This window comes from Balaenoptera ricei, chromosome 9, assembly GCF_028023285.1.
Source record: "Balaenoptera ricei isolate mBalRic1 chromosome 9, mBalRic1.hap2, whole genome shotgun sequence".
In the NCBI taxonomy this organism is placed as follows: domain Eukaryota; kingdom Metazoa; phylum Chordata; class Mammalia; order Artiodactyla; family Balaenopteridae; genus Balaenoptera; species Balaenoptera ricei.
The window spans coordinates 30,029,161-30,045,149 of NC_082647.1; the positions used below are offsets into that span (position 1 = coordinate 30,029,161).

At 38.9% G+C, this 15,989-nt stretch overlaps 1 protein-coding gene across 4 annotated transcripts in view; it reads right to left on the bottom strand.

Moving 5' to 3' along the window:
• The window catches only part of CPED1 (cadherin like and PC-esterase domain containing 1), a 312,531-nt gene extending 303,484 nt beyond the window's left edge, over positions 1–9,047 (bottom strand). For all 4 annotated transcript variants that reach the window (XM_059933517.1, XM_059933516.1, XM_059933518.1 and 1 more), the window contains exon 1: positions 7,901–9,047. In XM_059933517.1, the coding sequence (XP_059789500.1) occupies positions 7,901–8,149 (249 nt within the window). In that variant the 5' untranslated portion in view covers positions 8,150–9,047. The remainder of the gene's footprint in view (positions 1–7,900) is intronic.
• Positions 9,048–15,989: the final 6,942 nt, after the last annotated feature.

Sequence of the window (15,989 nt, forward strand, 5' to 3'; positions counted from 1 at the left end):
GGATAGAAAGCCCAGAGATAAACCCACGCACCTATGGTCAACTAATCTATGACAAAGGAGGCAAGGATATACAATGGAAAAAAGACAGTCTCTTCAATAAGGGGTGTTGGGAAAACTGGACAGCTTCATTTAAAAGAATGAAATTAGAACACTCCTTAACACCATACACAAAAATAAACTCAAAATGGATTAAAGACCTAAATGTAAGACCGGACACTATAAAACTCTTAGAGGAAAACACAGGAAGAACACTCTTTGACATAAATCAAGCAAGATCTTTTTGACCCACCTCCTAGAGTAATGGAAATAAAAACAAAAATCAACAAATGGGACCTAATGAAACTTAAAAGCTTTTGCACAGCAAAGGAAACCATAAACAAGACGAAAAGAGAACCCTCAGAATGGGAGAAAATATTTGCAAACAAATCAATGGACAAAGGATTAATCTCCAAAATATATAAACAGCTCATGCAGCTCAATATTAAAAAAACAACCAACCCAATCAAAAAATGAGCAGAAAACCTAACCAGATATTTCTCCAAAGAAGACATACAGATGGCCAAGAGGCACATGAAAAGCTGCTCAACATCACTAATTATTAGAGAAATGCAAATCAGAACTACAGTGAGGTATCCCCTCACACCAGTTAGAATGAACATCATCAGAAAATCTACAAACAACAAATGCTGGAGAGGGTGTGGAGAAAAGGGAATCTTCTCGCACTGTTGGTGGGAATGTAAATTGATACAGCCACTATGGAGGTTCCTTAAAAAATTAAAAATAGAATTACCATATGACCTAGCAATCCCACTACTGGGCATATACCCAGAGAAAACCATAATTCAAGACACATGCACCCCAATGTTCATTGCAGCACTATTTACAATAGCCAGGACATAGAAGCAACTTAAGTGTCCATCGACAGATGAATGGATAAAGAAGATGTGGTACATATATACAATGGAATATTACTCAGCCATAAAAAGGAATGAAATTGGGTCATTTGTAGAGACGTGGATGGACCTAGAGACTGTCATACAGAGTGAAGTAAGTCAGAAAGAGAAAAACAAATATCGTATATTAACACATATACGTGGAATCTAGAAAAATGGTACAGATGAACTAGTTTTCAAGGCAGAAATAGCAACACACATATAGAGAGCAAACGTATGGACACCAAGTGGGGAAAGCGGGGTGGGGGGTTGGTGGTGGGATGAACTGGGAGATTGGTATTGACATACATATACTAATATGTATAAAATAGATAACTAATAAGAAAAACATCAAAAAATAAAATATATGCAAGTAGATTAATAAAAACAAACAAAAAAACTATCTCAGAGAAATCCACAAGCATTAAATGCTCATCATTTAATGAGCAAACAATTCTAGGAAAATCACATAAGTGTTAGTATGCTGACAACATCTCCTGAGAGCCTCCTATACATAGACCTCTGTGTTTAGATGCCATCAGCACTATTTTAGAATAATTACATCCAAATCTGGTTAAAATATAAAAACATGTAAAAGGAAAACCTCAATTTTTGGCAGAATCTGTTAAAAAAATGGAAATTGCTTGAGACAAAGAGGGGTTAAATGATGGTGACAGAGAAGCCAAGAGGGATGGGAAGTATTTAGCGAGGCATATAGGTTAGGAGAGGATTTTTTGTTTTGTAATTTATGGTAGATACTTGAGGATGTTTATTTAGAGGAGAAGAATCCCAAAGAGACAAATGAGCTGAAGAGAAGAAGAGAGATATATAATAACTGATGAAGCAAATTCAATGTAGCAAAATGCAAGATCGTTACACTAGGCAAAAGTGCAAGAAATGGTACAGGAAGGACTTCGAGGAATATTGGTACAGGGAAAAGACGGGGTGGAGGACCTGAGAGTTCAGTGAAGGGAAAAAGAGAGGGAAGGAGTTCCTCTCATCTCCCGGCCTCTGCTTTAAAGAGGACTGTCTCTGACCCTTAAACTCATGATTCATTTATTTATTCATTCATTGACTAGATATTTATTCAGTGCTCATTAGATGTCAGATACTGTTTTGGCACTGGGGATGTAGCAATAAACCAGTCAAATAAAGTCCTTGCTGTTAAGGAGCTTATATTCTATGTAGGGAGACAGATAGTAAACAAATAGATAAATATTTATTCAGGGTCAAAAATCTTAACCTCTTTCCCCTACTCTACACCCACCTCATCTCTCCACATCCTCAGCTATAACATGCGGATAGTGCTAGCATCGTAAACTTAAAAAAAAAAAAAAAAATTCAGCCCAAACTGAAGACCTTGCTTAGAGATGAGCAGGCCTTACTCTGAGTGACATGTCATCCTCCCTAGGTTTTCTCTTGGTTCTAAAGGCTCATTTTACTGTGAAAAGGCAATAGCTTAGAGGCTGGAGAACAGGGAGAGAAACTCAATGTATCTTTCCTCTCAGACTCTCCTTACCCACGTACTTATGTTCATTGCAGCAATAACTCATTGCTCACCTACTTTGGGAAGGCCAAATGTTAGGGTCTATAGAAACTACAGAGATGGGTAAATCCCCAAAGAGATTAAATAATAATTATCCTGATAGTTAATACTAACTGAGCACTTCCTACCCACCAGACACTTCAAGTGCTTCACATGATTTCTCTCATTTAAGCTTCATGGTAGCCTTGTAAGATGATAATATATGCATTTTCAGGTGAGGAAACAAAATCCTGAAGAGGTCAAGAAATGTTCCCAAGGTAGCAAGGTAACAAGTGCTATTGATTTGACTTGAGAGCTCATGTGCTGAACCATTCTGCCTCCCCAATTTTATTAGTTTCCCAGGGCTGCCATTACAGAGTACCACACACTGAGTGGCTTAAAGCAACAGAAATGTATTGTCTCACAATTCTGGAGGCTAGAAGCCAGAAATCAAGGTGTCAGCAGTGCCACGCTACCCTTGAAACCTGTAGAGGAATCCTTCCTGGCCTCTTCTGAGCGTCTGGTGGTTTGCTGGCAAGCTTTGGGATTCCTTGGCTTGCAGCCGTACCACTCCCATCTCCAAAACAGCATCTCAACTGGTCCGCCTGCCTTCAATTCAATCCCCTCCAGTCCATTCTGCAATGTGCATTCTGGAGTGTTCTCTCTATTCGTGCCACATTTTGCTTTTCATTCTTTGGGGGTTCCCTGTTGTCTTCAGGACAGAAACTAGACTCCTTATCATGCCCACATTTCCGACATCTAGATCCTGCTGAACTCTCTACTTCATCTATTTGCCTTCTTGCTCTGCTTCCCTCAACACATTACACACACACACACACACACACACACACACACACACACACAGGCAGACACACAAATGCTCGTTAATTTCTTCTTTGCAAATGCGGTGTTTTCTGCTTGTAATACTCTTTTCTTTCTCTACCCTTTCTAGTTCCTTCTCATCTTTCAAAATGTTGTCTTAAAGTTATGGATTCCCTAACATTCTATTTATTTACTGGTCTGTCTCACAGTGCTGTATATTTCTGTATCACCAGTACCTGACACAGTGTCTGGTAAGTATAAATTGTTCAACAAATATTTACTAAATAAATGAAGAAAATGAATGAATGAATGAAAGGGATGAGAAGGAGAAAAGGTAAAGATGAAGGAAGGGTTTTTTTTTCAGTGGGAGAGGAGAGTTCTCAGTGAGATAGTTACAAATATTTCATTTAAAGAAAGTGATGCTATTTCCCAAGAGTAGGAACATATTTAGAAATTCTCCGTGGATTTTAGAAAGCAAAATTAGCACAACTACTGGATCAGACACTAGATCACCCTGCCCTACCCCTCCAAAGGGCATTACTCATGCCATTGTTGTGATCATAAAGCTATGGACACTTTTCACCACCGTGCCCACCAGAGACCTGGACGCTCCTATGCACATTACAGATTGAAAGGAGGGTCCACCCCGCTTTTACCTGGCAGCACTGCACCCACCGAGGCCCTGGCTCCCCCATGGCCACCCAGAGAGTGCACGCAACACTACTTAGAGGTAGCATGGGACCAATTCTAACCAATGAAAGACGGAAGAAAGAGAAAGCCAGGTGAGAGATAACTTATTTGTCCTTCTTGCCCTTTTCCCCCCGGTGCCTGTTCTGAGATGCAGTAGTTTAATACAGCCTCTCTGGAAATGTCTCCCAATAATTCACCCATTTGTGTTTGCTCTCCTTCTTTCTTTATTTCCCCCCTCTCATATTCCTGGGATTGCACCAACCAATAAAATATTATCATCTAAGTGTTTGCCATAGGTTCTGTTTCTGGAAAACCTAGGCTAAACAAGTAATTTTTAGAATTTTCAAATGTTAAATATATTATGCATTATTAGAAACAGAAACAGATTAAATAAAAAGTATTTGTAGTGAAAACATTCACTTATCTGCATTGGTGTATGGTTGGACAGTGGGAGAGTAGTTGTAGGGAACTGTCACTGAAAATAGTCAAGAAGAAATGGAAAACAAAGAGTCAAAGAACAAAGAAATAGTCTCCTTGTGGAACATCAACAAGAGATAATCAGAAACACATGGCTATGGTGAGTACAAATATACTCCCCAAAGAGCTAAGTTTCCATTAAAGGAGGATTTACCAAGGAAATTTTCTTCCATTGTGTCTGTTTATAATTTAATGTGCTTCCTATGTTATGGAATATTGAAATGTTAGATTCTAGGAAAATAAATAAATCTATTGTGTGACCTACTTCAGTGAAGATAACTGAAATTGTCTTCAGTTTATATATTAAGTTGAAGTAATTTTAAGACACAGCACAAGCAACTAATACTGGGAGAAAACCCAGAAGAAATGACAAAAGTACATCTGCTTAGCAAGGCTCTTTGTAAAGCTCAAATGGAAAAAAGAATTAAAATTTGGCCAGAGGAGGGAGGGCACTTCCTCACTATGGAAAGTTGGCATATACCATACCATGATCTCAATCTGTGCTGAAAACAGTTTTAGACATTGAACCAGATCCCAATTACAAAGGTGTAAAGAGCAGTCACTTACCTTTAAATATTTGCTACTACAGAACGCTCTCGTTACTTGGCTGGTAAAGCACAAAAGGTCCTCTCTTAGAAACAACTACAACCAAAACAACTGGGAAATACTTATTGCTTATTCATGAAAGTACGAAAACTATGATTCGAGAAATACTCTATGAGTATACTTCGGTTTCAGAATGTTTATCCCTGCAGACACTACAGCATTCACTGAAATCGTTTTTCAAATGTCCTCAAGTGGATTCGTTAAGATTTTTTTTCCTTTTTTAGATTTATAAACTCAGACCCAACTTACACTTCCTGAAGGGGCAATTAAAGTTGAAATGTACTGCTTTTTAAGCACTTTCTTATTTCCTAGTGTTTCTTTAGGTTTGAATATCTGAAGAGGATCCTAGTTTTTCCCAGAGAACAGCACATACATGTACACACATTTTTTGCATAAAATGCTTGGGTTTGGTAGACATCTTATACATCCAAATACTTTCTGGAATCCATGAACCTTAGGTCAAAACCAGCTGGTTTAGGTAACTTTAAAAATCACCTAAAGATGGATGGATACAAGTAAGGGAAAGCGCTAGTAAAATGAATATTTTGGTTTGCCAATAAAAGTAATAACAAAACCCAAAATTTATAGATAGAAACAATGCATCTTCTATAAAATGCCTAAAAAGCTATATTTTAGGTCTTGAGGAAAATCTAGGTAGCATCTTATCAGTTATCTTTTTAATGAACTTCTTAAGTAGCTGTTTTTGAGAAGGATCTATGTATGTACTCCAAACACATTTCTTTCTTCACTTTAGCTGTCTGAAAGAATATTTAATCTTCAAAAAGGGATTATTATTTGATTCTTTTCTGGAACATATATTACAAGGAGAACTAATTTATATTGGATTTTAACTAACTTCCACATGATACTTTCTGTCTAATAAAAACTGGCTCTAAACCAAAGGCTGGCCCAAGTTAAGCTGAAAATAGAGGTACGTAGCAAATGTTTGGAAATTCAGTTTTCATATCCACTGAGCTTCTGAACTATAATTGTGACTTCAGAATCTTGCTTACAGTTAAAATATTTAAGACTGTGGAAAAAAATCATCATGTGTTAGGCATTTTTTGTGAAGAACATTCTAGAGTGAATGTTTTACACGAGCAGCCAATAAGTTTCAGATGGTTTATAAGTGGCAGGAGGTCCAAAGCTGAAATGGAATTTTCTGTGACAGCCTACAAATAACAGTTAACATATGCCTAAGTTACAGGCAAAAACAGGAGTCACCGTAAAGTCAAGTAGTGAGTAAGAAAGGCCGTAAGTTAATGAATAAAAACCTTTTTGTCCAAAGTTCTTAGCAAAAATTTTAGGTACTTAAAGAGCAAAACTGTCTCAAATATTTTTAAAGAAATTATACTTATTGGAAACAAACAAGAAGTGACTTTCAAAGTCATAGTTTACACCCATCATAAATTTGATGTATTAAAAATGTAGATAAGAGTTCAGTTAATGCTGGTATAAATTAACAAAAAATACAAATTCTTCAATTAATTTAATATTTGATTCACACTTGCTGTTGAAGTTTCATCTCGATGTGTTTCTAGTGATATTATCTGCTTTTTTGTCCTATTTCTTGGTCAAGGTATTTCTTGACATTGTTGATAAAGTAAGTCACTCAATCACCCAAAAGTCTTCACATTTTCTTTGTTCAAACCTGATATTATCTCGTATTTCAGTAAGTTCTTACAGCTGTGGTTTCACAAATTGTTATCAGAGCTTTGAATTTACTTTTATCTAGAGCATCTTCCCTGCAGTAAGGAACCAGATGGATGTACCATGTATGTCATAATGTGGCCTGCCTAAACATCTTTGAGTGTCATCATACCTATCTTACCTAGCTCAAAGGGTTATGAGTCTGAAATGAAATACATAAAAGAATTTTTAAAACAAGTTGGTGTGGTGTTAGCAATAATGGTAGCAGTAAGTGTTGGTATTCAACAAGAAATTCTGCTCCAAACACTAACCGTGATCATAGGACCTACCTAAATCTACTGTAGATATAAGATAGTACTTACAGATTCCTAAATTATCTTGCTACACTATTGCTGTAGCATAGAAATCAGTGGTTTTGCTATCATGAATATCTGTGTGTGTTTTTCTGTTTCTTTTCTAGACTGGATTATTTTAAAGGTCTTCATTTCACTAACAGGCATGAACAGAGTGGTATATTAAAATAGAAATTCTGTGTATTTACTTGTGTTTTGTGTTTTTCCAACACTTGACAAGTAAGATTAGTAAAGTTAATTAGAATAGTATAAGTATAGAATAATCTGTATTTTTCTAATTCTATAAGCAATAAAATGCAGTGTCAATTCTTTTGAAGAAGCCTATTATACTATTTTTTAAATGCTTCAAAAAAAATAAATATATTGCTTTAGAAATGTGACAAATAGACTTAACCCATTATAAAATGTAATTTTGCAGTAACTTCAAGTCTGGAATGGTCTGACCACTCATACTGACTGCCTTGAGGAAAGAGACACTCAACGTTTACCAAATTTTATGAATATTTGATTTTTGTTCCTGAACTGTAAATCTTCAGATCTCTCAGAATCCCAGTATTTTAGAAAGAATTCACATCATTCCCATCTCCTCCAAACTGTCTATTTCATTTAGCTGAAATGAGGTGAAATTCTGAGAGGTAAAATAACGACCAGGACTCTCTGGAAGTAAATGTAAGAAGTTTAAGCTAACATGTGTTTCACTGTCATAAGGTCACTGTCTGGGCTGTGTATACTCTGGATCCTTTTCAGACCTCATGGAAGTTAATTTTAGTCTGACAGAAGGGACAGAGAGAGGCAGACTGCTATCTTTGCAGAAAATGTCAAGGTTAAGCTTATGACCGCCTTACCTTTCTGACTTCCTGTGCCTTATCGGAGAGAAGTAAGCACTGCTTGTCCAGGGAGAATCCTTCCTTGCATCTGCTTGCCTGGGTTTCGGTGGGTGTGTTTGGGGCAGCCTCAGGGACAGCCGCTGTGAGCTTCCTTGCTCCCCGGAATGTCAGGGTCTGGTAGAAGAGACAGATTGCCACCACCAAGCCCACCAAGAAGGGCCGGGGGCAAAATCGCCGACGACAAAGGAACAGTGGACGACAGACCATGACCAGTTCAGCTTCACTTGGCCCCCGTCCACGTTGCCGGAAAAGTCATAGCAGCTATTTTTTGTCAGCATGAAAAACACAAATCTGTCTTCTTTTTCCACAAGTTAAATCAAATCAAGATAGCTCCATCCCCACTTAAGAACTTTCCGAAGTATCCTGCCAAAGAATCATCGGTCCCAAAAGTCTGAGGCGGTTAATAAGAGCCCTTCCATGGATGACAGTAAAAAGTGGTTGGCCTCGGTTAAAAAAAGACATCAAAATAATAATAGTTGTAACTAATAACCTGAGCGTACCCCAGGCTGTCAAACTGTTGCTTCCGGTAATGCCTTATTTTTCACAACATCCTTAAGCTCACAGTAAAAGCTTCACAGGAAAAGAGAAACAACAGCAAAGTAAATCTGGAGTCTAAAAACAGCACCGGAGAACGCAATAGGTTTAAAGCAAAGTGCCTGTTGCACAGCTGGAGGCGGGCCAGCTTGCCTTAACAGTTCCTCATTTTTCCTCCGGTTTTAAAGCTGTCCTGCTCTCAGCCTTTCATGTTTCTTAACTGCTTCCCTTCATTCCGTTTTAAACTGCCACTTTCCTGTAAGCCTTCACGGCTTTTAACAGAAAAAGGGAATACAGGGTCTGAAGGGGCATGGTTACCATCCGCAGGGTTTGGCTTGTATTTGTTCCATTCCGTTTCAAGTTCAAAGTTCTACGTACTTACTCAGTTTTCATCCTTTTAGCCAGAAAAAAAAATAGTTTCCATGATCCCCTAATGGATTGCTGATCAAAACCACTCGGAAGGAAACACCCAGTCGTATGACTCCAATTCATCTCCCACCCACGGACACACTCACGCAGGCACACGGAGCCACACGCGCGCGCCGGCCGCACTCGCGGAGGGGAGCGGGGAGCAGGGCGCCGGGCGCCGGGCGCGGGGCCCTCGGGCAGCGCAGCCACTGTCCGACGAGGGGGCGGGGCTAAGGCCCGGGCTCTTCGGTCCTCGGGGGCGGCCGGAGCGCGCTGTTAGCCCGGGATCAGAAAGGGTGGGCTTCCCCAGACTGGAAACAACATTTCTCATTTCCCCTGAAATGTGACTGTCCACCCAGAGCTGCAGAATTTTAAATACATATTTGATATCTGAGCCTTTCTGTATTTTTTTTTTTTTTCTAATACAGCATTGGAAAAACAAATAGCCCTTCGTCAGTTGATGTCAAAGGTCGAGGGGGAGACTAAAGCAGGCTCGGTGAGAGAATTGGGAGGATCTTCACTCGAAGGAATTACGGTCACTCTTATGGGGATAAGAACATGAAAGTCTGTTGTATGCACTGATTCCACTGGAAATGATCTTTTTCTGCTCAGTACCTAACTCATATCCCATTATTGCTCCTTTCCTGGACTACGGCTGAGTCTTTCAAAGGCTAATTGCCTGACACTTCACTCCCATAATGAGTGGACTGTAGCAGACGTTGGTATAACTTTTGGCCATCAGAAAGGGGTACGCGGCACGCTTTGTCCAGAAGTCAACTCAATCTAATGCTATACAGACTGCCACAAGGAACCCCTAACAGGGCAAGTCTGCAAACTCCAGCCACTTTTGCTGAGTCAGCTGAGGGAATGCCATGGAGAAAGGCAATCTGTCCAGTGCATGTTGCTCACCTCCCCCAGCCTTTGCTTTGCGATCTCTGGACACCCAGGACTGGCTTAGGCTCATAGCAGATATTCTTCCAAGGCTCTTCTAAATAGGTTTTGTGACCTGTTTCTGACCCAAACTCGTTCTTGCAGGCTGAGGTTCTCCTGTGAGGCCACACCTCTAAAGTGATCCCATCCCTTAGGCACGCGCCTGTCAGTCACTTGTATTTTGTGAGACGGAGCGCCCCCTAGGGGTGCTCGCTATTATAGATCCAGAGACAAAAGGTCATCTACGCTTCTCACTTGTAAGAAACTACTTTAACACCTTAACAGATTAATTAAAGCTTTAGAGAATAAGTATTCACACTAAAGCTAGATTTATCCCGAACCCTTGCATATATCCCCTCCAGTTTTTTTAAAATATTTTTTATTTATAGATTCAGAGTCCTCAATCCCATGACAAGTGAAGTATTGATAGCAGGGGAAAATGAAGTGGCATTTGACTTTTAGAAGCCAAGAGAGTTTTAAGAGGAAATGGTTAAACAGTAGTGTTGGAAGATATAGTTACAACGTAATTTGAGAGATAATAGGAATTGGAGATCTCTAAACTGGAATTGTCCTTGTGTTGGTGTGATCTGAGGCGAGACGAAGTTCTTTACTAGGTGAAAAGGAATGAACACGCATTTCTATTAAGGCAAAAAGTCTGAAGACTGAGAGTCTTAGGAACCTGAAGGGTTATTTTTATGCATTATTAAATTGAAAACATAAACCAGATGCTAAAATCATATTGTCTTTGATTTGGCAGAAGTGAAAGACAACAGCATAGTTAATTTTATAGCTACACTTCAAGTAACAGGAATCAGAAAGAAGATGGCAAATTAGTGTTCTAGAAATGATACTGGCAGGTTGAAGAACCCAGTGGGAAGATGGTAAATAAACGACTATCTGCAGAAGTGAGAAAAGGGATAGAGTGGGAAGTTGGAAAGAAGAGGCGGGAAATAAGATACGAATAGACTAAGGCAGTCCATAGACAACATCTGACGTTAGAGTTAGCCCCATCTGGGTTTAGAATCATGGCACTGCCTCTTATCACATGGTTTTAAACAAGTGATTTGTGAAATGAGGATACTAATGCTTCCTTTGAAGTGTTGTTGGCGTGACTAGATGAAATAATGTATACGATAAGCGTTCTGTGCACATGTGTTGGAAAAATGCATGCTGAATGCATGTCTGTTATGTTTTCAATCCTGTGACCGAGCTCAGTCTGGTTTGGTGCCAGACATATGAACAGATAATTATCAAATATCGGGCCTCTTGGAGAAGCCCCCAAAGCAAACATGAGCACTTAGTATTAGTTCTCTTTCCTTTATTCTTTGAGGTGATGGTGGGGGGCCGATGCTGGTTTGGGAGAATGAGAGCAAGAAAGGGATGGGAGTGACCAGAAGGTGGAGACTACAAGTGGGAGGTATTTATGCCCTAGTTGTAAGGCAGGGTGAAGTAGGAGCATGTGTTAGAGTCTGGAGGTGTCAGATCAGGGAACAGTGAAGACAGAGAGTAAGTTTGTCCAGTGGGAGGAGTAGGAGGGTAACACACAGTAGAATTATATGAAACTGTGGATTCTGGCAGTGTTTCAGACTGAATGTTTTTGTGCATATAATTTCATAAAGTACCTCTTTCCCTAAATCACTTCAGTATTCAAGGGCCTGTATTTAGGTGGCATCAACCTGGGACAATAGAGTGGCAGGTCTTTTAGAATCCTACAGTTCAAGGTTGGACAAAACACAACAATCTTCCTCTTCAAACCTCTCTAACACAAAATATACTCTTCCATCACACTTATGTTCTGTTTCGGTTTTGATATGAAGTGGGGGTGAAAGGAGAGGTTGAATTTAATAATTGTTGTTTGAAAAGGTATTTTTAAAAATTATTTTATTTTTTAAACTAGAGAAATAAAGCTATCTCTAATAGAGAATATTCCAGTATCCTATCAGGAACTTTGGGAAAGTATTTATCTCTTTGAGTGTCACTTTCCTCATAAAATAGGGGCTTCAGTGATCACTAGATAATCTCACAGGTCACCTGAGGCTCCAAAGTTATGCTTGTAGGGATGCATTTTTGACATGGATTTCCTCTCTGTTGCAACCTGGTAAGAAGAGGAAATCTTCAGATTCTGGGCCCACTTGGTTTCCTGCAGGGAAAAGCCTTTTTCTTTCAAGAAAGCTCCTGACCACAGGGATGTAAAATTCAGTTGTAGATACTAGTGGTGATGTCATGAGCTAAGTCCTGGGGGTGCTGTCAGTCACACCTGGGCACTCACCTTCCAGTACCTCTTCCCTAGAGAGTCTGAATGACCTCTTCCCAGCTCCTACCACCTCTCTTCTAATAATGACTATGGAAATTTCCCCATAAGCTCTGAACATACAGGAAACTTTTAAATCACGAATTACATATTGAATCTTTACTATGGAAAAACATCATCCCAGGCAATGTGGAAAACTGAAGACATATAACAAATACCATAAATGACTAAAATATGATAAACACAATGATGAATTGGTCAGGATAGGATAACTTCTGTAACAAATAACTTTGAAATCTCAGAGACTTGATACAATAAAATCTCGTTTTGCACTCATATAATTTTTCAGTGTTTGTCAGTTTCCATTAAGACATTTAGTACCCAAGGTCCTTCCACCTGGTGACTTTCCATACTCTAGAATCTTGGACACCCACGGGGATCCTCTGAATCCTACTAGCAGATGAGAAATGAGAAAGGCAAGGAGAATTATGTGAGAGGTCTTTTGGGACTAAGCTTCAAATTGGCATATATCCTTCAGTCCACATTCTACTGGTCAGAGCTCAATCATATGGACCCACCTAACTGAAATTGAGATGGAAAATGAGGTTTAGCTACATGCCCAAGAGGAAAAGGAAAAGAGGCTGATAAACATAGCATTCCCAACCACAACTAAGATGGAGATAAGTCAAGTGCCATGGAGAATTGTAATTGGGAGTTCACATCTTTTGAGAAGTGATAAGGAAAGCTTCAGGAAAGTGGCAGTTTCTCAACTGGGCCCTGAAAAGTCACAAATATTTCAGCTGCTGCAGGTTTTATGTCTTAGTGGGAGACGACTAAGGATAGAACTGAGAGTTCGGTCCTGATCAAGGATGGCTCTAATTTGTAAGTTAAAGGGTTTATTTAGCCATCTGTAGACAGGAATCCAAAAAGTTTCTTCCCCACATGATTTATTAATGAAGATATTATGATAGCTGTCAGACTAGGAAGGCCATTATCTTCATTTATCTGAGAATACTGTCATATTACCACTATCTTTAGTTGTAAACTCACAAAGCAAAACCTCTTTTGTTTTTTAGGTAGAATAAGGACAACCACATGGGTAAAGTTTATGTGGTTACTCTCAATGGTGCAAAATATATGCAAGATTGAAAAGTCTGTGTGCAAGGTCAGATTCTTGCCTTAGGGCCCACACTGTCCTTGTGGAGGAAAATGCTGCACTAGTGGAAGGTACGTGCATATACACCTGATCATGTGTTATCCCACAAAGCCTTGCAAACACAGAGCGCTAATTCATATCGGGGTTAACATCATGCGTCCTTTCACTTGTCTTTAGAACTTTACACCTCCCACTCATTATAATGAAAAACCAAAAGTTCCGTCTACAGTTAGGCTCATGTCTTGTTCTTGATATGCTGGAGTATGAAGAGAAATCCTAAAACAGTTTTGCAATTTTTCTGCAATTTCTAATGCAATCAACATTTAAACTTGCTTAATTTCCTTTTAACGCAATTCCGTTGCCTCTCTCCTAAACATTATGTGGAGTCACTTCTTGTACAAATCTATGGATTTCAATTTAAGACCACTGAAACTTTATGGGGTTTTAGTGCAATAAAAAAAAAAACAAAAAACGATTTCCCCCTTCCTTTGTAGCGGTTCTAAAACCACTCTAGGCTGCTGAATGGTGAGCTCAGGATTTGCAGAGGTCTGGGAATTGCATTAAAGGGTAGAAGGGACTTCCCTCAGGCACAGCATTTGTTCAATTTACACATGGAAATAAAATACCACAGTGAAAATCTTCATTTTTCTACTATCTTTTTCTTGTTTGATGTCTGCTTGAACAGATACATTCTATAGTCTCTAAATTTCTAGATGAACAAAACAGTCCAGATAGACTAAATCCTCCAGACTAAATGCTTATCATTTTTTAAAAAATATTTTATTTATTTGGTTGCACCGGGTCTTAGTTGCGGCAGGTGGGCTCCTAAGTTGCGTCTCCAGGGCTCTTTGGTTACGGCTCACTGGCTCCTCAGTTGCAGCATACAAACTCTTAGTTGCGGCATGCATGTGGGATCTAGTTCCCTGACCAGGGATCGAACCCAGGCCCCCTGCATTGGGAGCACGGAGTCTTACCCACTGCACCACCAAGGAAGTCCCTAAATGCTTATCATTTTAAATTGTCCACTAGACCAGTGTTTCTGAGCATATAAATCTCCTGGAGAGTCCGTATGAGAACACTTGGTGCTGCCTTTCTGAAATGGGACGTACACTCACCAGCTCTCCATAGTTCTTGACCAGTCACTCTACTTATTTTTCACAACTTTCTCTCTTCATAAGCATTTTGAATTTGCTTGCACCAGTCCCCAAAATTACTTTTATCATATTCCGTGCTGTATTCTAGTTACTAGTGTACTTGTATCTCTTTACAGTATAAACTGCTTTCTGACAGAAACTATGTTACTCACCTCCCTATTCTTGCAGTATCTGTGTCTTCTCGCAAGTGATTGAAAAATTCCCATTTGTAGAGGTCTATACATCATAAATTCAAATATTTTTCCCTATTATTGCCATTTTTCCCACAAGAAATATTTCACATCTTGTTAACATTTAACCCAGTGCGGGTAATTTTGTTCCCCAGAGGGCATTTGGCATTGTCTAGAGACTTTTCTGGTTGTCACAACTTGTGGGTCCAGGAGGGATGCTAATGACATCTCGTGTGTAGATGCCAGGAATGCTGCTAAACACCCCACAATGCACACGACAGCACCACCACAACAAAGAATCACCTGGCAGAAAATGTCAATAGGGCAACTGAAGTTTAACCAAAGGAAGAGTTTGTTGCACAATTCTTACATGTGGGTGCCAAAGATGGTCTGTTACTTAATTTAGAATAGTGAGTCCCTGAGCAGCTTGTGGCAATGACAGAATTAGCTTCACTGGGATTTTAACCATTTCTTGAATGCGTAATCATACTGCTCCCCCAAGCAAATGCAACTTGGGCATATAATTTCCTTTAAGCCTTCCAAATTTGCTTTTAAGGTTCGCATCCTCTACACAGGTAGAATGGTAAATATTTAAACCAATGAATTATACATCTCCAATGTTCTACTATTTTGAGATGTAAACTTACACCTTGGCATGGAGCCAGAATTCCTAAATTTTTATCAATTAATATATAAAACTTGAACTAATTCAATTTGTTATATCATAGTATCAAATTATGTTCTCTACCTTAATTAGAAATTTCATTCCTCTTCTCTGTAGATTGACAATATAATATTCCTTGGAAACCATAATACATTGAAAGAAATTTTCTCAAGATAGCCACATAATTTAGCTTGTTTTCTTTTAAAAAAATGTAATCACAGTTCAATCATCCATTTTTATTTTCAGAACATAAAAAGTATTTTGAAATTTTCCCAGCATTAAATTTTCTCCCTGAAAGACTGATGTGTGTGATGGGGGATGGGAAGGGGTAGGTATGGTCTTATCACTCCAATGAAGACTGGCATTCATTTAGGCAATCTGAGTGGCTAAGAAGGAAACGTTCTTTGACACAGTATGGTTCTTTGGTTACATGTATACTACATAAAGTCAAAAGACTACTTCTATATTTAAATCATATGCTAATATATGAGCTTATTTTTTCGTTTTGTTTTGTCTTCAACAGATAAGGGGACTCGCTCAAACATTCGTAAGTGGCAACCATTGGAAAAGTGAAAAATCTTTTGGCACGCTTGGGAAACCCATGGAAAAAAATTATCCTTATAATCAATGCCTCAAACTATTCAAGAAAACAATTACTTGTCATATTGAAGATAAATATATAAATGCTTCAAGGATACAAATAAAAAATTGATAAATTCTAATGGGACATACTGGGGAGGTCACGTTAAAAGTTTCTACTGGGCTAATTACAATATTAGC